At 33.1% G+C, this 23,377-nt stretch overlaps 1 protein-coding gene across 1 annotated transcript; it reads right to left on the reverse strand.

Moving 5' to 3' along the window:
- Window positions 1-605: 605 nt before the first annotated feature.
- On the reverse strand, window positions 606-23,362 carry LOC134270405 (uncharacterized). Its single transcript, XM_062752634.1, has 17 exons — window positions 23,072-23,362; window positions 21,994-22,038; window positions 21,814-21,876; window positions 20,534-20,652; window positions 19,585-19,865; window positions 13,997-14,035; window positions 13,545-13,595; window positions 13,347-13,403; window positions 12,582-12,635; window positions 11,614-11,649; window positions 11,025-11,078; window positions 8,718-8,771; window positions 8,577-8,612; window positions 7,653-7,682; window positions 2,594-2,719; window positions 1,272-1,451; window positions 606-669 (listed from the first exon to the last, which is right to left on the reverse strand). Exons 5-17 carry the CDS (start codon window positions 19,588-19,590, stop codon window positions 619-621), a joined length of 774 nt encoding a protein of 257 aa, XP_062608618.1. The 5' UTR covers window positions 19,591-19,865; window positions 20,534-20,652; window positions 21,814-21,876; window positions 21,994-22,038; window positions 23,072-23,362; the 3' UTR covers window positions 606-618.
- Window positions 23,363-23,377: the final 15 nt, after the last annotated feature.

Below are 23,377 nucleotides of genomic sequence, written 5' to 3' on the forward strand. Positions count from 1 at the left end.
GTGGTTCTTGGGGAGAAGATTTTTAAAGCATACAACCAAATTATCATTAATTCCCGATTATCTCCCCTTGAATGAGGGTGTGGCCCTTCATTTGAACAAACTTGAATCCCCTTCACCCAAGGATGCTTTGTGGCAAGTTTGGTTGAAATTGGCCCAGGGGTTCTTGAGAAGAAGTCGAAAATGTGAAAGTTTACAGACAGACAGACGGACAGACAGACGCCGGACAAAATGTGATCAGAAAAGCTCACTTGAGCCTTCGGCTCAGGTGAGCTAAAAATGAATCAACCAAATTTTAAAATATTTCACTAGTGGAAAGTATGGATGCATTATATATCCATGTTTACAACAATGACTGTAGATCAATACCCTCAAGACATAAGAAATCTTTGTGTAATTAAAACAAGAACATACCAAGTTGATACATAAAAAAGATATGGACTGGACACGTTTGCATAGACAGCTTGACAGACAGACAAACAGACAGATAGACAAGATGATTCCTATATAAACCCCTCCCCCAACTCTGTTTGTGGGGGGTATAATGAGATGAGATGATACCAGTGTATAAAGCAAAGAAAACTGTCAAAGCTGCTGCCGAGTTTGGGTCCATGTGTAGATTCATATCAGGACATCTCCCAGACCAGTAAATGTATCATTTACAGCAAAACACTGAAAAAGTGTAAATAAATTTTTCTAAATTCAATTCTTTTCAATTGTTTTCACATATTTGGGTTTTCATTTTATATCACTTTAAAATTCTTGGTTGTGTTAGAGTGAATTAAATATCAAATTGATTTAATCTAGATTTAACCACAGTAAAGGTGACAAACGACATGTTCCTCAAAAATATATATTAAATATTATATCATGAAATACATAATTTCTCCCAAGAATTTGTTATTGTAGTCTAGGCCCTTAAACAAGTATCCATACAAAAATAAGGGTTCTTTACCAGACATTTGGATAAGATACAAGGGTGATGTTTCTTATTTAACCCTTCTGGGTAATCTTCTGAATGGCCTATATCACAATTTTTGGTGAACTTATCCATGTTGTATTTGAAATAATTTAGAAAACAATGTAGAATTTAGAAATCAGATGAGATTGACTGACAATTATGTATAATTTTTTTTTTTTATAAAAAACCAAGTCTAGAAATACAAAACATATTCGTCTGACCTTTACAACTTACTATAGAAATACAAAGACTGACTTTATGACATCAATACTAAAATTCTTTGTATTATCAAAGACGGTATATAAATACCTACCCCTTCACGAAGGTATAGAACATCCGGCAACTCTTCAACCTTTACTTTATGGGAGTTGCCTAACTCATATATGTGGGGGCAGCCTTTATCCTTGCACATTGTTGGAGCAAAACACTCCAGGTGAAACACAGGGGGTAGAATTTCAGGATCTATTTCTTGAACTATCCAGCTGTATACACTCTAAGAAATAATAATGACATAATTAGGTGTTTCATAACTTGCACTTAACTAGAGCAATTTAAGTAACTCATAAAATTAAGTTCTTCATTACCTGCACAAATATTTTATAAATGTATATGAAAATAAGAGGCTCACAGGCCTTTAGGTCACCTTAGTATCATAATTAGTAACTTTCCAACAATTGAATTTGGTATGTGTTTTATCCTAGAGGCCATAAACTTCACAATTTAGGTAGATGATTTAATGCAATATAACAATCATGCTTACAGTCTTTTTCATATCCAGGAGTAAAGAATAGGATTTTTTAAAAGATTGTATTAATTCTAGTGGATTTACCCCCACATCTCAGGCCAAAGTTGAGCAAGGGTCATGAATTTAAAAATTTATGTTCCCCTTCACCAATGATGCCAAAATTGTTTGAAATTGGTATAAATGAAGCTGTAATGTACAAATGTTAACACACAACACATCTCGCATGATGACAATACAGTAAAACTCGTTTAGTACGAACACGTATATAGCGAGTTCACGATATAGCAAAGTTTTTCCGGGTCCCCGGCAAAATTCTTAACAAATCTTTGTAAAATTTTACGATTATAACTAACTCTGATATAACGAATTTACAGATATAGCGAACTGATTTTGGGTCCCGTTGAAGTTAAATATAATGAAATTTACATCTTTTATAACGAACTTTCTAAGATCTCAAAATTTGATAAATTGAACTGACTTATTTTTGTTCATGGAATTGTCTGTATAATTCAATTCACAATAAAACCTTAGTTATCGACGGTATGTTTTGTAATAATTATTTCCCTAACATATTTGGTAGTAATACTTGAAGGAAAACAAGTATATTGCGAATTTGCTTTATATAGTTTTACGAATTCGTTATACGGATATAACGAATTACGGATATAACGAATTAAATCCCCTAAGGTCCCTAGGACTTCGTTATAACTGAGTTTTACTGTGCAAGAATATCAATAAGTCACATGAGTTTCTCAGGTTACCTTATAAAAATTATGTTTAAAAAAATCTTGTTTGGTAGTTGATGCATACAATTTAGTTTGAATTTTGTTATACTTTTCATCACTTAAATGTTCAATAAAATAGTATCTCCTTCATAAACTTCTCCTCACCTTGACTGTGTCACCATGCTTAAAAGGTCTATTTATGGCAATACCCCCATGGCTTTCATACACGACAAAAAGCATTTTTTGTGCATCTCCTTTGGTTGGAAACTCTATGAAGGTGTTTTCTGCAAACTAAAAAAATTTAACCTAGTGTTTATTCCAAATACATGTATATTTAACTTAAGGTAGACAACTAAAATTTACTAGAAAGCTGACCAGTCAGCATTAGGGCCCTGCTGAGGGGTATAAATATAAGGGTGCAGCTTAAGAATTAAGAATTTTACTTGATTTCAATTTTAAAAAAAAATATAGGAAAATTTAAGGAACAACTGTATTTTTTAAATTTTAAGATAATTCTTGAATTTCCAATAACATGTAAATAGTGACCTTGTATTTGCATAATACAGTGAAAATGTCATATCTCATAATAACTCCATTAAATGTTTTTTTTTAGAGAGATTTACACAGGGTTTTTTTTTTCATAACATGCTATCTTGCAATGAATGCAGATATCACCCAGGGTTGACATCAACTTCAAAACAAACATTGGTTGCAGACAAAGATGTTCATAAATTTTCATGTGGCAGATTAAGATAAGCCTCTAAATTTTCTGCAGCAAGCAAGTTAATTTATCCCAGGGGATTAATTAAGGTCTTCCGTTTCAGACGGAAGGCCTTATAGTGATTCTACTGTTTCTTTTTATTATTTTTTTCCCCCTTTTGAAATTTCTTTTTTTTGACGATTTCTCAGAGATGACTGGACAGAGTCTTATGAAAATTTCAAGGATGATAGAGAGTAAAAATATCTTTCAAATGCAGTTTTCAGTTTTTCAAAATTCACTTCCGGTCGTCAGATATGTCCGATTTCCGCTTTTTTCAAAAAAGTTTTGTCCTAGTCATATCTCAGAAATGGTAAGAGATGAAGACACCAAACTTATATGAGTAATAGATCTTGATAAGTAGGCAAATCCATTTGGGTTAAGATCGTCCGCCGTCACTTCCAGTCGTCATAGGAAGTGATCAAAGAAATCAAAAAATTTCAACTTTTCATTTATGAAACTTTTTTTGCATCACATTATAGCATCTTATGTGTAGTTTCGAAATATGTCAGTCCCACCGGAAACAAAAACGACAACTTCCGGTTATAAGAGAAGAACTGCATATTTTCAGTATTTTTCTGTCCCATAAATATTTTTTATACATAAAGTATTTGTAATGGTTTTATATATGTTATATAGACTGCTAATGTCTTCAGTAACGTCAAATATCTTTTTAAAATTCACTTCCGGTCGCGTGATTTTCTGTCCTCAATATGAGAAGTTATCACAAAGAGATCTCGGAAACGGTAAGAGATGGAGACGTCAAACTTGTATGAGTAATAGATCTTGATAAGTAAGGAAACTCATAAGGGTTAAGATCGTTCGCCGTCATTTCCGGTCGTCACAGGAAGTGGTCAAAGAAAGCAGAAATTTCAACTTTTCTTTTTGGAATACTTCTCGGCATCACATTATTGCATCTTATTGGTTGTTCTGATATATGTCCGTCCCACCAGAAACAAAAACGGCAACTTCCGGTTATGAGAGAAAAACTGCATATATTGAGTATCATACTATCCTATTAATATCTTTTAGAGAAAGAGTATTTGAAATGATTTTAGAACATGATATTCAGACTGCAAATGTCTAGAGTAACTACAAATATCTGTTAAAAATTGACTTCCGGTCTCATGATTTCCTGTCCTCAAACTGAGTAGTTAACATAGCCAGATCTTGGTTATGGTAACACATCAAGACACTAATCTTATATGAATAATAAACCTTGAAGAGTGAACAACAGATATAGGGATTAATGTCTCCGCCGTCACTTCTGGTCGTCACAGGATGTGATTTGAAAAATCGAAAATTCAAATTTTTTTCTTTCCAATTTATTTTTCGTTACTTTATTGCATCTAATTAGTAGTTTTGAGATATGTCAGCTCCACCAAAAATTAAAAAAAATAATAAAAACAACGAAAACTTCCAATTATAAGAAATAAAACTACATGAAGGTCAAAAGGTCAAGGTCATTGGAAAAGTATTTAAATTGCTTATATATGCCACATGACCTTGACCTTTGAGTTTAATGTTTGATTGACCTTTGACCTTGACCCTTACCCAAGAGCTATTTTTTTCTTTATTATATTTAGCTTGATACAGCTTCAAGTATTAAAGACGAGTTTAAAAGGTTTTTGGATGACCTGGGGTTTTTTTAGTTAAGGGTAGGAAAATTTTTTTCCGGAATTTTTTTTTTTTTTTGACGATTAAAACTTCAGACTCCTGTGGTTCAAACGACGCCACAGATCGACATGAAATTTAAGGATTGCAGTAGAAGACACATCAAAGAAAGTGTCCTGAGTGTTTAGCAGTGAGTCTCTGAAGTATATAATGCAATTCTAATGAGTATCGGCAACAACTACATTTTTTTCTGTCTGAAATTTAGGTGCTGATGAGCATGAAAATTAATTTAAGCTTGTATTGGGTATTTCTTAACTTTTTGTCAATAACATTCGATTCTCCTGCTCAAATACGAAATTTTAATACCAAGTATTCTTGATCTCCTTTGTATGTAGCGTTTATTTCAATTTTATTTACATTGAATATTAATTGAAGGAATCTATTAAATAACGATTTTTCCCTACCAAATCAATTTCTACGCAATTTAGATAGCTTAGAAAAACTGCAGTTACCTCGCTTTGAACGGCGTGGTGTAGAGAAAATGTACATGACTCACAACTGCATGAGATGTTTTGACCTTTGATCTTGAAGAGTAGGTCAAGGTCATTGGAAGACTAGGTAAATTGTCGATTTAAGCTTAAAATCCAAATGACCTTGACCTTTGACCTTGATATTTGACCTTGACCTTTGACCCCTTACTCAAAAAGTAATAAAGAAATATTCATTACCTTTATCTAGATTCAGCTTCAAGTGTTAATCTCAAGTTTATCTCTCTCTCTCTTTTTTTTTTGGATGACCTTGACCTTGATAAATGACCCCCTATTGATCCAAAGGTCACAATCAAGTTTAATGTCGTTGAGGTATTTGCAACTCTTACTCTAACAAATGCTTATATCCCCCCCCCTTTCTTAAAAAAAAAATCAACAGCAGTATAGAGAAAATGTCTACAAGTCAAACGACACAATATATTGACATAAGATTCGAAGTAAAAGCAAGAAAAGACCTCCAAGAAAGTGTCCTGAGAGTTTTAAGGTGAGTCTCTAAAATATAATGAAATTCTAGGGAAAATCGGCAAAATCTGCATTTTTTTTTCTGTCTGAAATTTTGTATTGCTGAGCATAAAAATTAATTAAAGCCCGTATTGGCTATTTTTGCAATGTTTGTTAATATCATTCGATTCTCCTGCTCTATTACGACATTTTAATACCAAGTACTCTTGCTTTCTTTAGTGTATGGAATTTATTTCAATTTTATTCGGATTTAATATTAATAGAATGAATCTTGATTTCATTTGAAATTTGATTTTTTTTTCTAGAATAACACAATCCCAAGAAATAGCGACTTTCAGCATAGTTAAAAGAAATACACGTTTCTTCCCTGTGTTTCCCATCTAGAATTACATGTTTCGAATTTTATTTATTCTACTTACATTAAATTTCATGCCTATGTCGGTCAGGAGTGTTAAAACCCGAACCCGATTCTCTGTTTTCCTTTTCCATAATTACAAACTGCCTTGCATGTCTCGCTTATGTTTCTCACATGCTCTTAAATAATTTATCGCCATCCATTTCAAACAAAACAACTCAAATCGGATATTTTCAAACATCTCTTTAATACATGTATAATGCACATATGATGCAGGTACACATGGGACATTTCACAACGTTTTCACTTACGCTTCCGCCTTCATGCGCAGATCAAATGCATGTTATTCATATTATTAGGTATATCGTAATTTTAATCAGACCCTACCCCTTACATCTTAACTCGAAAACAATCTCATTCAAGCTCATATATACACCTAGAAGCGTGTTACAATGTTTTGAACGTGCTCTCTTTGCGTGATCAATGAAATCGTGGTTGTCCCTGAGTCGACTCGTATACTCCAGGAAGTCTGTTTGGAGTATATTCATACCAACTGCGAGCCCGATCTAAACTCCTAGTAGAGAAATGAGAATTTTCCTGTTTTATTTATTTTCTTGCTTTTTTTTCTACTTCTTTCAGCCCGAATGATATTGAAATGCATAAAAAGGTAGAAAGGCCGATAATTGTTCACTGAACAATTAGTCTACTAGTTTATTATATGTCTGTCTTTTTTAGAATAGAAAAAAACATCCTGCATACAGATAAATAGAGGAGAACGGAAGACCTTCTTTGTTGCTGTAGCAACAAGAGTTTCTAGTTATACTACTATTTTCATCCTTTTCTTTTATCAAATTCACAACGACCTCGATAAGTGTAAGTCTCCTTTTATGAGTAACCTAAAATATATAAAAAGGGGTAGAGAGGGTGTGTTGCAGGGGTTTTTTTAAGTGTAGAAGACTCAGTGTGGTTCAATGATATTTTTTCTTTGCCATTTGTTTTGGGTTTGATCTTGGGCAAGAAATTCTAAATGGAATTTAATAGTTTTTTTTAATGGAACATTTTACAACAAACTAAGGATAAAGTGGGTTAATTCTGTGAGAAGGAAACTCTTGTGTGCTTTTTAACGGGTACAAAAAAACACAATAAAAGTATTTCATATATGACTTAATTTTTCTAACCTGCTTACTTGGGGATTCAATTACGATATCTCACACAAGCTTTGTTCGCATAGCATGTTAGTAACTTCTATACTGTGGATTCCTATTTAATTGTGAGGAATTATTATCAACATAAAAATGCCACAAGTACCCCTCATAGATTTTAGTCTTGAAATTATTTTTCTGCCATTTGTAAATTATCATGAAATTACATGTTCATGTATAAAAAAAAAAATGGTCGGTTCTCACAATTTCACATTCTCATGATTAAATACAAAATGGAAAATTCATGTAATTGAGTACTCTTGTAATGTGAGACAACTATGCTTACCGACTGTCTGTCTCTCTTTTTCTGCATCATCTGTATTAAACATATAATAACAAAATCTAAGTGGAAAATTTTAAATGACAGAAAACATTTACCACAAGGATTTCATAAATGTTCATGTAAGCTCACCAAGCATTCATATGGTTATAAAAAAAACTGGCATTTTGCTAATATAATTTATCTGAACACAATGAAGAGGGATGGAATCACAAAGAATGTTCAAAAAATGTCATTTTACAGAACTGCTTCCCATGGCCTAAAGAAGGCACTAGTTATTTTAAGGTCAAAGATTAAGGCCATAATTTTTTACATTGAGTGTGTGAAGGTGTGTAATTGTGTGTCAAAATTCATTTCTAGACAATGCATCCAAAAGCTTTTGATATCATATAGTGAACAAAAATAAACTAGATGTATTTTGAAGATGTCTACATCTAATTCATCATTGTGATCAGACGTGCCTAGATTGTGGTGTGGCTCATAAGTTGTGAGATCAATATTTTACAGTCTGGCAGACAACACAATTTGTAGTTTATCATTAGATGTACCCAGACCCTTCCAGTAAATAAAATTCTAATGATGAATATTGATCCAAACAACTTACTTTTATTGTTTATTACAATACAATGTACTAATAAAAGCATTTTGTTTAACAATAATATAGAGCTCCATGTATATTTTGCACGTTAAAGTGTACTTATTAATAAAAAGAAATTATCCAAAATTATTGAGACTCTCCTTCCTCTTTCCATTCCTTAACTAAGTTACATGCATATCTAGAGTTCAACCTTAGGCAGGGGCGGATGAGTTCAATTACATGTGTATTGCATTTTTCTAGGTAGTTTGTGAATCTTTGTCTATGGATACCCATAACCTCACTAACAAACACCCTCACACACACAGAGTATCTGAATAGTAACCAATACATACCTCCTCAAAGTCTTTCAATACATCATCTTCATCCATCTGTATAGATGAATATACATTAACAATAAATAACCACAATATATTATACAGTTTAACTCCATGTCTTTAAAATAAGCAAATATTAAACCTGCCAGAAATCATTACCTTATTTTCAATATCTGATGTCCAATCGTCTGTATTTGTTGTTTCATCTGTGTCCTTAATTGTCAAATAAATCCAGCATTACATTACATTAAACATGTATTAAATCACATGTTGTTATACCTTTAAAATTGTCCTTTACAACTGTATACGTAAATAAGCTTAATATTTCCTATGTTTTAATGAGCGGATAAAAAAAATCAATGCATGACCAGAGAGCGAGATGTTCGACCTTTTGATGAGTTGTTGGACCGCTTACATCACAGAGTGGGGGAATCAAGTACCGGAATATCTTATTGGAGTTCAACAGAACTAAAGTGCGGGTAAACAAAATTTACTCTAAGATTTGTCAAAAAAAACAAGAGGCCCATGGGCCATATCGCTCACCTCAGTAACTTGGGTTCCCTATTATGACCTCGCCCTACCCCCGGGGCTCATGATTTTAATATCTGCAATACCCAAGGATGCTTCCACGTAAGTTTCAGCTTTCCTGGCCCAGTGGTTCTTGAGAAGAAGATATTTAAAGATTTGTTCTATACATTTCTATGTAAAACTTGGATTCCCTATTGTGACCCCGCCCTACCCCCCAGGGTCATGATTAAATATCTACACTTCACAACAATGCTTCCACATAAGTTTCATCTTTTTGGCCCAGTGGTTCTTGAGAAGATTTTTAATGACCCAACCCTATTATTGTCTTTTCTTGATTATCTCCCCTTTGTAAGAGGACTTGGCCCTTGATTTAAACAATTTAAACTCCCCTTCAGCCAAGGATGCTTTGTACCAAGTTTAGTTAAAATTGTCCCATTGGTTCTTGAGAAGAAGCCGAAAATGTGAAAAGTTTACAGACTGACAGCTAGACAGACAGACAGACAGCTAGACGGAAGACGGACAAAATGTGATCAGAAAAGCTCACTTGAGCCTTCGGCTCAGGTGAGCTAAAAAGTAAACAAAAAGATTTATTGACTGTGTTCTCGAGCAGAATGTGTTTCGTCAACCCTCCATCGGAACCAAATTGCCTCAGGCAAACAACTTTGTTATTGGGTCCAACAGAACACATGTTGCCAGAGAAGACAGTCAATAAATGTACAATGTCACCTACACACACATACAGGGTTCTCCACATTTGAAAATTTAACCATGGAGGAAGCTGCGTGAAGGCGAAATGTGGCCGAAAACACAAATACGTGTTAGACTTCCAAATCTTCATTAATCAATGATTGGTTTTACAATTTTTAAACTTAACCACTGCAACACAAAACAATGGAACAACTATCACTTTTTAAAATTAAAAAAAATAATTAAATTGAAAAGGAATTATCTTGTATCTTACTTAACAAATGTACTAAAATTTTCCCAAAACTGTAGTAACCTTCTGAAGTAATTTAAAGAAAAATTGTTGATACAGTAAGTCAGTAACCATGGCAATATTTTTCAGAATTAAATCATTAATTTTAAGAACTGAAGCCTGTTGTATGAAATGTTTTGTGTAAATATAACTAAAACTGATGACTGGGTAGTATGTAAGTTAACACACAAAGGAACATTTGGACTGATATCCCTGTTTTCTAAACGTTTTATTTTTCTAGATATTGCATTTTTTACCAAGTTTTGTTTACTTTTCCACATGCCCAATGCTAAAAATAGCGCCACGCGACGTTTCATAACAACGGGAAGTAACTCTAAAAACTACGACTAAACCGGCGATTACTACTAAGCCTGCTAAGACGGCGATTGAGACGTAGGTCCTATGCTTATTTTATCAAAAAGATATAAAGTTAAAGCTAAGAAAACAGAGCATGAGAAATTGATTAACTACAGAGGAATATGAATTTTTTTCAGAGTATTTATTTTTCTGACACAACATGTATGACGATTATTGTGCTCGTAATTGTCATCTTCTATAAATCCGTTGTCTAATCATGTAGTAAAGATGTTGAAGTTCGGACTTCCCCAAAATTATTTACATGTGTACAGGATAATAAACTCTCAAATATTGGTTATCTGATCAGCTGATTGACTCTCCATTGATTGTCACGCTTCACAGCATAGTCACCGATTAACGACGTGTTTGTTTAGCACAGTCCCTTTCCTTCGAGGCGTGCGAGTGCATGGCAGTCGTAGTATAAACACAATTAACTACTCAAGTCATTAAAAAGTAGGAGTCCGTACTGAAATGCAATAGAATCTAATCATGGTGGCTGTCGATTTTAACCATGGCACAGCTCGTTTAACCATGGCGCACATAAATTTAACCATGGCGGGCCGCCATGGTAAAACCCCTTGTGGAGAACCCTGACATACATGTACCTTTGAGGTCATAGGTAAAGGAATATCTGGCAGCTCTTCACTGTCTTCCTTAATCTGCAAGTAGAAACATTATTATACAAATATTGGACTCAATGTAGGTCAATAAGCATTTATAATGACCATTGATGACAGTTATTGACAGAAAATACATGGAGTATATCTACTGAGGGTGCCATTGACCTACATTAAGCCAATTTTTATTAATATAAAATATAATTTCCCAAATCTATTAGTACAATGTACCGGTACATCTTCCTAATGTTTTACAAAGATGGATATTAGTGATATGCTGTTGTTGTAAACCATAAATGAGTGTAAATGTTTTAGAATTTATTGAATGATACTCACAGGCACTTCTTTCATTTTTTAAATCTTTAACCCATAACATAATAATAACACAAGGTATCTATAGTTCCCTATATCACAGCTTTAGTACTTCATACCCCTGAGTCACACTATTGACACTTTCAGATAAAATAAATGAAAAAACAAACAATTGCTTGAAAATTGACTCAAACTATGGGGATTGCGTTGGGTGAAGGTTGTTAAACCAAAACAAATTTAGTGAGACTGAGTTTTGTAATCTTACTAAAGATTGTCCAGGGCTGGATGTTCTCTTTTCTCTCTGTAAACAAAGGAGTAATTTGATAACTCTCGGTGAAAGTATATCATTCATTAAGTATTTGTACAGCAGATCTGTGAATGAAATTTATTTTTTATATATTTCTAAAAGTCTCAATTTAATTGAAAAAATATCTTAGTACCAAGGGAAATCAATAAGGATCACATACAAGAGGCCCAAGGGCCTTGAATCGCTCTTCTGATAAATCATATAATCTATCCTCAGACCCAAGATGCATCAACTGACAAAGTTTGATGATTCTTAGCCAGTTAGGGCTGAAGATATTTAAATGTAACTACAAAATTCTATAAAAAGGTCATGGTGACCTACTTTTGCATTAACATGATGTTAAGTCCTGAGATGCATCAACTTACAAGATTTGATGATCCTAGTCTTTATAGTAAGTAAAATATCAACGTTTTTAATAAGTGTAAATTTTGGTCAACTTTGAAGTGACCTTGAGACCACGCCCTTTGCCCCAGGGTCATGACTAGAACAATTTCTAATCTTCAACATATTCCGACCCTTGTATATAAGTTTGGTGAAAATCTGCCTGGTGGTTCTGGAGAAGAAGATTTTTTAGCAACCAGTACTTTTGGTTTTATTTTCCTGATTATCTCCCCTTGTTTTAGGGTCCCACCCCTAGTTTTAGTATAAATGGTAGCCCTTGGGCCAAGGATACTTGTGACAAATTTGACAATAATTGGCCAAGGGGTTCTTGAGTTATGGTCAATATTCTTAAAAGTTAACGCACACCGCACGACGCACACCGCACAAATGGCCATAGCATAAGCTCTGAGCCTTTGGCTCAGAAGAGCTAAAAATCTATAAATTAAACCAGTCACACCGCAATAAAACAAACACAATTAAAACCTGTCTAATTGAACATAACTTTAATATGAATTATATAATGTACGTATGAAACACTTTGTTACCTTGATAGGAGATTGAAGGCTGGGTAACTCATCGTCTATAGATGCTACAAGTACCTATTTTAAAATACGAAATTAAACATCAACCTGAAATTGTAAATTCTTATCAGATTTAAACTTGCACTGTTCGCCAAATGTAACAATTTGACAAGGTCTAAGGCCTAAAAACACTGAACATGCAATGCATTTTACAATAATGCATGTATATATTGATCGTTTGCCCATTTCCTAATAACCACCAGCTATCATCTAAATTTCGTTATCGGTGCAGTTAAAACAAAAGGCCCATTGGCCACATCCCAGACCTGAGTAACTTTACCAGATTTCCACTTTGTAATATCTACTGTTGCTCCGTCCCAACCCCGGGGGTAATGATTTGAACAATTTTGAATCAATAATATGAATGTTCGGATGCTTTCAAATACATTACAACTTTTGTGACCCAGTGGTTTTTGAGAAAAACATTTTTAATCATTAATGACCCCACCCCATTTTGTCTTTTCTTAATTTTCTCCACTTGTAACAGGACATGGCCATTCATTTTAACAACTTAAATTTTCCTTTAGCCAAGAAGGCTTTGGACCAAGTTTGGTTCAATTTGAAAGGTTTATAGACAGACAGGCAGATGGTCTAGCGACAGACAATGGGTGATCAGAAAAGCTAACTTGAGCTTTCCGCTCAGGTGAGCTAATAAAACTGTAATCTGGGTATTCTAAAATATTGGTTGATGTACCAAGAAATATGTTCAAGATTAAAATATCATAATACCGTTGAAGGTGAAGAGGCAGGTGTACTTGTTTTGGGGCCTTTCTGTCGTTTCTTTTCCTATAAGAATAATCATTTCTATAAATTACATTTTTTTGTAAAATAATATTTGAATATAAGAAAGTAATTTTAATGCAGCTACCTGCATATGAATGATCAATATTCTTTAAGACTTCCTTAAATTACTTGTGCTCAACTTACAGGTTCTTCAAACTCCTCCTCAGAGAGCACTATGAGCTGACTATTTGGCTTCTGTGAGAAAAAAAGGGAAAAAATCAGTTATTCATAATTGTAAAAGTAATTGGTTTGTGTTGCACCGAAATTATAGAGATCTGGCAACCATTTGGATGTATGGATCAATCATATGTTGTGTGGTTATCTGAGATAAAACTGTATATAGCAAAACTCGTTTAGTAGGAACACGGATATAGCGAATTCACAGATACAGAGAAGTTATGTTTGATCCCCAGATATATAAATTTAACGCATTCCTTAGGCTTATTTCATGTACAGACTGTATATGGAGATACATGTAATGGTTTGCTGATAAAACGATGCAATTCCATAGCTCCCTGTGACTTCGGTATAACCAAGCATTACTGTAAAACTGTTCTTTTGATACTGTATAAAGCATTGTTCAATCAGCTACTTACATTCACGCTGCTTCCATTATCTGATTCACTGCTTGGATCCTTTAAAAAAAAAGAACAAAACTGCACCATTTGAAGCATTCTAATGAGCATTCAAAATTGTGACTGATCATGAAATCTGTATACATGTACAACATATATCAGTATCAAACTTAATTGTCATTCTTTTATCGGAGTATCAATGAACCATAAACATTGCTAGGTTTGAACACATTAAGGCAAAACATGTAAATCCATTGTTTTGGTAACTGTTCCCTATCTTGCATGCGATGAGGCGTTGAGGAGTGTTAGTACTTGACATTGTGCTGAATAATTATCAACCTATTATCATGTTAACCGGAACTGGACTTCTTTGTTATTTCATTCAAGGAGTAACTGTTGTATAGTCCCAAAACTTTCAGAGCTTTGATTGAAATTGTACAGAAAAAGACATTTCTTCGAGTGATTTTTTCAAGAATTATGTTTTCAGATGAGTTCAAAGTTGAAAATGATCACTGCATCAAAAAGATTTTCAGCACACCCTGGAAGAAATGCTATTTTATGATTACCTCACCAACATGTGTTTGTGCAACAAAGTCGTCAGCATTTTATTTGTTCTCTGAACGGGTAAAACTTTTTGAATGGCACTCCTTTACATAATTATTTCAATAAACCAAGCTATGTTGCTGCTATCTACTTTGCTGATCTACATAATATGAAATCTCGATCCCGACTCAAATTTTTACATCGGAAAGAAAAAAATCTTTTTTTCTTTTTTTTCCCCCTAAAATTCTTGAGCGGCGGGTTTTCACCCTAAAAATATAAAAAATGCTGGTCATAAGAGGTTAAAAATTAAAGTGTTGAATCATTTTCGTACCAATTTTCGTGCTTTGAGAAGAAAAATATGGGTACATGTGGATTTGATTTCATGGATGAATTCATAAGTAGTTTTTTGTATAAATGTCATTCTGCATTTTGTGATGAACATGAAATCGTGGGTCCATTCAAACCTTGAAAACAACATTGAAAACAACAAATATGTAACTCCCACAAATTTAAGTGATTTTACAGTATTCCACTCTTTGCAAGCTACATGTGAAAGAATCCATAAACAAACATTTCATTTAAACAAATGAATGAATCCAAAATCTTCGTACACACAAAATCGTGTATCATAAAAACAAAGTATTTAATAAATTAAAAATGAAAGAAAATAACAAATTAACATAAAAAGGTAAGCATTCACTGTGTTTTTACCTTAAGGGATTAGAACTAATAATATTATATATATCACCTTTTACCCGCAAGAATTTTATTTTACAACTACATGTACTACATACTAGTAATTTTATTTTTAAAACTCTCAACTGAGGATAATTGATATCATGAATACTTTAATTAGAGATTAATATTCAATATACATAGACACCAGCACGACAAACTTAATCTTTGATCAGAAAAAGAATGACTGAACTTAATTAATGCAATGTTTTGGGTCTTCTCCCATCAATTCTGCTCCTTTCACATCACAATCAATTTTGTATATTTTCAAGTTGTATACATTTGAAGATTGGAGAAATTGTGATGACCCCGCCTTAGAAAACAGATTTTTACTTTTTGTCCCCCGCTTGAAAAGTGGGGGATATTAATTTGGGTTTGTCCGTCCGTCCGTCTGTCCGTCCGTCCGTCCGTCTTTCTGTCTGTCTGTAACGCTTTCGTTTCCACACGATATCTCAAGAACCCTTTGAGCTTTTGCAATGAAATTTAGCATAGCAACTCCCTGTGGACTAAAGAAGACCCCTATTGATTTTGAGGTCAAAAGGTCAAAGGTCAAGGTCATAAATAAGCAAATTCTGTCTGTTAAAACACTTTCGTTTCCACACGATATCTCTAGAACCATTTGAGCTATTGCAATGAAATTTTACATAACAACTCCCTGTGGCCTAAAGAAGACCCCTATTGATTTTGAGGTCAAAAGGTCAAAGTTCAAGGTCGTAAATTTACACATTCTGTCTGTGTGTAACACTATCATTTCCGGGCGATATTTCAGGAAGATTTTGAGCTTATGCAATGTAATTTTATACCAAAACTCCCTAGGACCTCTCTCGCCCCTCTCAAAGTGCCCCGCCCCGTTTGTTTTATTAGTATTTATAGTATTACATGTCGCTATTTTTAGCGCAGAAGTATGAGGAGAGTTATTGCGTATAAAACAGATTCTCGGCGGACTTTATGTTCTTATTACATCTATTAGAACTGTTTAATAAAGGCTAAATAAATCAAACACCATGGATTGTGTAAAATTTTGAGAATACCGAACATGAAAACATGAATTATATACATGTATGTGACTTCAGTTCTGCATATACTTCATTCTGAGTGAAGCGACTCCGTGGTCTAGTGGTTATGTCTCTCGCTTCAAATGTGAGAGGGCCCGGGATCGAGTCTCGGTTGCATCGTTCTTTTTTTTTTTTTTTTTTTTTTAAATACTTTTTTTTTTTACTGAATGATAGTATTCAGCATGTGAAATGAAAAATTTATGAGGTTATAAAATCATCACTACAGTGTGATAAATATTCCATATGAAAAAATCTTCTATACACATAATAAAGAATAAGCAATCAAATCTTTATATGCATATTGACATACATGTATTTTATTCCCTTCAGTATACATGTATACATTTAATAATTCTACAAATTCAGTCAGGGGGAGCCGACTTTTTCCCTAAGCGGGGGACACGAATTCTCTGAATTAGCTTGTTAAAATACATATAGATATTCATTGTAATTATGTAGAGTTATAGATTAGAAGTTGCCGGTTCCTAAAATTAAAAGAAAAACGTCTGTTTCAACAGTTTATTCTATCACTAATTTAGCAGCTAGGCCATTAAGTGCAGTCATCCTTTATTTATAAATATAAAGTTAAAACGAACTAGAACTGTCCAATAGGGACAAATACCCCCAGCTGGGTTTTTCAGAGAAGGTGCCAATTCAAAAATACTTTATGGATCTAGAGGTGTTCACAATTTACAAACAAAAATTTGCAGTCAATCTAATTAAAATTAGATCCTTTACGCTCCTTGTATTTTGTTAAGTCGCTGTAAGGATTCTTACAGCGACATAACAAAATACAAGGAGCGTAAAGGATCTAATTTTAATCAGATTGATTTGCAGTGAAATATAATTGTTCATCATGTTTCTTTAATGAATGAAACATAAATACTACTATATTGTAATTCCATTGTAACATTTTTTTTTATTTCTGCATTAAAAAAATATATTGCAATGTGTCACTATGCATACTGATTGTTGAAAAAAAAATCATATTATACAAAATCAAATTAATCTTGATAACTTTATATCGAATTCATTTTGAAAATGAAGAGCTGGTCATCCAGTAATGAAGTATTTTGAAAGACAATAAATGACAATTAAGAGAATAAGAGAAGAGAGATAATTCTTGTGCCGAATTCCAAGGAGATCTTGATAAGAGATGCCTCAACAACTTCCCACACCAAACTCATTAATTTATCTTTAACTGGATGCATATCCAGTCATTATTCCCAAGAAACAAATGAATTTACATTATCTTCTGTGTAATGTAAAAACCGTTTTTAGCACTTGATGATGTTTCTTTTTTTTTTTTTTTTAGTTTTAATGAGTAGTTTTAAGCTGTAGTTCACATTTTTGTACAGATATTCTACATTCTATGTCTCAAACCTTATACATGAGCCCAAAGTCAATGAAACTAAAAAATAAAACCTGTGAAATGCAGGAAAATGGACAATTAAAGTTGAAAATTCCAGGTGCACACCATCATAAAGTGAATAATAAGTGTAGAAAGAGCAAGAGCCACTTTGGGCCTTATTTGGCCCTGAGAATTTCTGAAAAATCAAACCGCTCGGTTTAGGTTGCAAATGCAGTATTTATCACTTGGAGTGTTGGTGACCACGTATCTATTAATTGTGACGTAATTTCCCATCTAGTCAATGTATTATGACATCATAAAATGCGTCATTTTCCTCATATCCTGAAAATTCCTTTAAAAATGACCTAAAGTTGGAGCATTTTAATATTTCATATAGAGCACAACCTCTGATCCAAAAAATGCAATTACATAATGAAAGCTCTATTTCTGAAGATCAAAAAACAAGTTTTATTTTTTGGATCGTGTGCTGTGCTCATATTTTAATTCCTTGCTGAAGGTAGTCAAATATGCATGTTTTCTGCAAATTTCAAGAACATTGCAATTTCTCCAACCTGTTTTTCAATATCTGGATTCTCAAAACGAAATCTTACTATAGAAAATGAAAGCACCAAGTGTCTACTTCTTTTTTTGATATATGAATTGGGAAAGAGGGTGATAATAAATTTATATAAGTACAGGGCCATTTTATGCATAAGATGGCTCTTGCTCTTTTCAGATAAATCCTTGCAATATTTCTGAGAAACTGTCTACACAAAACCACAAAAGAAAAATTATAAAAGACCTATAAAATTCAATATAATCATCCAATCAAGATGAAAATATCAGGTGTACACCTTCATATGGTGAATAAGATGTGTACAAATTTTCAGACAAATCCTTGCAATAGTTTCTGAGTTATAGTCTGGACAAAACCTCATCTACAGACAGACGGATGGACGAACATGGTGGAATCCCCCTTAAAATTCGTTTGCGGGGGGTATAATAAAAATCAATCAACTGGAACTAAATAATTCTTACTTTTATGACATTTTTTACAACATTTCCTCGTGCTGTAATTAAAATTGTTTGAAACTTAAATAAGTATTGACTTCATTTTCCAACTACAAACTAATAATGTCCCAAGTATGTAGCAAAAATTCTTAAATTTTCTACGTGCACAAATCGAAATTAAAACAAGTGCTTTCCACCTTTTAACATTAAATGTAACTGGATACAGGTAAATGATTGCTGTAAAAAGATATAAATAAGACCAGAGATATAGCTTCTCTTAGAATTCATTAATTGAACATGCAACAGAAAAATTTAATTTCATTATCTTAAGTAATATCATGCCTTTGCTATTGAAGCCATTGTCTTATCAGATCTAGAAAGTGTGTGCATTTCTTTGCTATTTGCAGTCACCACTTGTGGAAAAATAAACAAAATGTTTTTATCAACATTTATTTGGGGTTCATTACTGCCTTTATAGTGTTTGTTTCATATAATCCCTTTGATGTTTTAATTTTGCTCCCCGAACAGTTCAGGTTTAAATACATTCATGATTGGATCAACAGCAATAACTTTTTTTTGTATTCAAAATTAAGTCAAACCATTTCTTTCAAACACCCCTTGGACATTACCAGTTGGATATGATATGTAATACATGTACCATGATGAATATCTCTCAACTGAAGGACTAATGATCTTTGGAAGTTTGTATTGGCCGCTTCAAAGTTCAACCTTGTGAGAAACCAGAAGTCCAAAGGGTTTAAATTTTTTGAAGGCATGTAACTATAATATTCAAAGAAAAACATTGCTCATGCAGGCAGTAACTACAGTTACTAGATAGTCTGCTATTCAGAGGACTCTACTATAAAAATAATAACTTATAAATTTAGCATTCATGGATACACAAACACACTTACTGGCATGAATTTTCACATAAAACCCATAATACTTCTTCTTCCCCTTCGATCTTCTCTTTAATTCTTCCAATTGCAGATCCTCCGGTAATTCTACATAGGTTTTATTCTCAAGCCTCATAGGCTTCATGGTGAAGGCTGTCTTGAATTTCTTTCTTATGCACTGCAACCAAGCCTCCATGGTAGAATCTCTCTCCACTGTCAAGATCAGGGAAGCCTCTCCCCCATTAAACAATCTCTGGATTCTTTTTTTCTTTTTGATCCAGGAAACGTATTTCCAATTTCTGGTGTTCAATAAAGTATTTTTTTTTTCAAAATAGAAGGTTAAAGTAGGGAGGAAAAGGCACTAATAAATTCAGCATATAAAAGTTTACACATGGGCTTGAATTTAACATTTTTGAAATGTTTCCTATCAGTATCCATAAAGGATTTGCTGTTTTTGAGCAGATTTTTAAATCTTTATTATAAAGGGTTGGATCTACTCTCCCTGAGGATGCTTTCAGATCAATAAGACAAATCATAACTTTGCTGTTCTTAAAACAAAATCTTTAGAGCCTTTTCCTTCATATATTTATATGTAAAACTCAGATCGCCCATTGTTACCCCACCCTACCATGGAGGTTATCATTTGCACAAACTTGAATCTACACTGTCTTATAAATAGGGTAACACTAAGACTAGATTAATTTCAGTAGTTAGGGTAGGGTAACACTAAGACTGCATTAATATGATTGGTTTTGGTTCCACTTCTCTGGACCGAGATAGGCAAAGATCATGAAATTCATAATTTTTGTTACCCTTCACCTGATGCTTTGTGAACCAAAACCCATTCACAAAAAAATACAAGGTTCAAGTATTTTTCAATCTAATAGACAGATGATGCCAATAAAAATGGTGAAATAGCATTTGTATACAATATATAAGTAATTCGTCTTTAATCAGAAGTCCTTACCTCTGGTTTCTCAATCTCTTTGGTGATGGCAGAAGCGGTATGGCCATTTCTTTGAGCATGCATTTTCTGTTGGCTGGCATTGAATTTTCTCCTCAAAAACTCTAATTTAGACTTCAAACCTTTACTAACATAAAAAGAGGCCCATGGGCGACATAGCTCACATGAGTAAATCTAGCCATGCAGTTCTTTATCATATTTCCCCCTTGTAATACTTATTGTGGCCCTGTTCTACCCCCAGAGGTCACGATTTGGCAGAGTTTCCAAAAATCATCGGTCCTACTGGCAACACTGATAGAATGTCCTATGAAATTCGCTATGGTATAGGTCCGTGTAACCGATTGTGTGAGGGTTTATCATCATTAGTTTATTGTACTCGGATCTATTGTGATGTCTTCAATAAAATAATGTAATTTTCAATGCAGCATGCATCTATTATTTGTAAATATCCATAATTTTATCCATTTTGCTATTCTACTTCACTTGTTTACTTCCAAAAACTAAGATTTTTTTCCTAATCTGAATTTCCACCATTCCTCTGTTAATGGCATGTGTTATGCAGACAGTATATAGGTCATGAAGCGCAATGCCCGCTGCGAAAACGTGAGGATAATTTAAATTTATTTTTATTTAGAATTTATATCATAACTGTTACTGATATATGATTAAATTTTACCAGGAATAGAAGAGGAATTCAATTGTTGAAATGAAGGGCGATTCCCCTTACAAGGGAAGATAATCAAGAAAAAAACATAAATATTGTGGGGTCAATAATAAATCTTCCCAAGTTGTTCTGTGGAAAATGTGAAAAGTTTACAGACGGACGACTGACAACGGGTGATCAGAAAAACTCACTTAAGCTTTCATCTCAGGTGAGTTTAAAAAAAATTTCAATTTAAAAATCAGTTATATATAAATATACTAGCTTTCATATGCACTATTAGTCGTTAGTCTTTTTAGTTCATTTATATTTACATGTATAAGTGTAAATTATGGGTAAAAAATTACATAAATATATTAATTTCCTGATTTCTATACACTGGCATTTAGCTATATTGCTAACTATTAACTAAGTGTAAATGGCAAACATTTTGTCCTATATATGATTTGAGCATATGTTTAGTAGCAGTAGATTCTGAATCACATATGGATATTTTAAGTGAGAACATGTTTTAATCTTTACCTGTGCCATAGTTTATCACAATTCTATTTACTACATTGTTGTTTAGTATATCAGAATAGTTGTATGTCCACAATTGAATACCGGTATATAATTTATTTACCTTCATCTTCAATCCTTTTTGAAGGGCCTGTGGACTCCATTCCATCCGGTTTCTGTTTGGTTTCTAAATGATATCAAATAAGTAATTTTTCTACAATCTAAGAGGACAGATTACATACTAACCATCCGCCCATTATCTATCCATTTATCTAGCTATCTACATAATATCTTTAAAAATTACCTTCACTTAGTACTTTCACTGCATGATGAGTATCTTTAATCCTGCCTAAAAAGAAATTTTAGAATCTCCATTTCATTAATACATTTTCAGCCATCAGTATCGACCACAAACAAGAAGTCTGTGAGCCATAAATGACCAATATACTCAAGTCCAGGTATGGACAGACACACAGATAAACAGGAGGTTGAATCGGATTTGCATTTCAACATTAGCACCATATGGCATGCCTCAGCAAAAAATGTGCAAAAATTTCAAAGATATGCCATGATTATAGTTGTTGAGAAAACTGTGACGAAACTTTGTTATGTATTGTATGGACAGACGCACAGATGGCAGATAAACAGAAAGTTGATATTGGATTTGTGCAAAAATAATTCCTACTTAATTGCATCCATCAGCAAAAAATGTGCTAAAATTTCAAGCATCTGCTATGAGCAGTTGCTGAGAAAACTGTGACTGAAATTTGTTATGTATTGAATGTATGGACAGATGCATGAATAAATAGGAAGTAGACATCGAATTTGCACAAAAATTAATCCCATCATATGGCATGCCTCAGCAAAGATTCTGCTAAAATTTCAAGCATCTGCGATGCGTAGTAGTTGAAAATTCTGCAATAAAAAATTTATAATAATACCTACAGACACATGGACGGACGCTAGACAGAAAGAAAGACGGTCAGACACACAAGGGCAAAACAGTTAACCCCTCTCCTTCTAAGTAGAGGTATAATCAATTATATAACTGAATTTCCCTCGACTTCAATTGCACTCAACTTCAAGAATAGATCGGCATGCAGACATGAAAAAAATGTAGTACATGTACATATGCCAGTTACTGTACATAAATTTCATCTTTTAACTATAACATTCAAATTGTTTCATATTTCAAAAATTTGTCTATGTTTTCAAACATTTATTTGTACAAATGTACAAACAGAAACATCTCCTTATGTAGAATGATATCCTCTATTAAGACAATGTATGAATAAAAAAAAACACAGTAAAAATAAATATTTTTAAAAAAACAATTTAAAAAAAAGAAGAAAATTCTGTTATTTTTAAAACCCCATACTTACTTTCTTTGTTCACAGCAGCACCACATTCCCCACAGAACTTGTTGAGGGGTCCAAGGTGGCTACCACATTCTATGCAGAACATTCTACAACAGTATACAAATTATCTAAACAATAGATTTTCTAAATATGATTCTTAATATGCCTATTTAGCTCCAAACATAAAAGAAAAAAATACAATCTCCTAAATATAAAAGATTTATCACAGAGAACATGGAGAAAACATGAAAAATATTATTTTATAAATCTTTTGACAGTTATAATAACTCTTTTGATACCAAGTATAATTTTATGGGGAAACAAAATCAA

Source organism: Saccostrea cucullata, unplaced genomic scaffold (genome assembly GCF_032062105.1).
Source record: "Saccostrea cucullata isolate Sc308-1 unplaced genomic scaffold, CSIRO_AGI_Scuc_v1 ctg3710, whole genome shotgun sequence".
Lineage (NCBI taxonomy): Eukaryota > Metazoa > Mollusca > Bivalvia > Ostreida > Ostreidae > Saccostrea > Saccostrea cuccullata.

Bases quoted from the DNA above. Each gene is read 5' to 3' on its own strand.
- LOC134270405 (XM_062752634.1), bottom strand. The intron at 7,683-8,576 runs GTATGTATTGGT...TGTTTAATACAG, and splicing joins TATTGAAAGACTTTGAGGAG to ATGATGCAGAAAAAGAGAGA. The intron at 1,452-2,593 runs GTGAGGAGAAGT...ATTATTTCTTAG, and splicing joins AGCATGGTGACACAGTCAAG to AGTGTATACAGCTGGATAGT.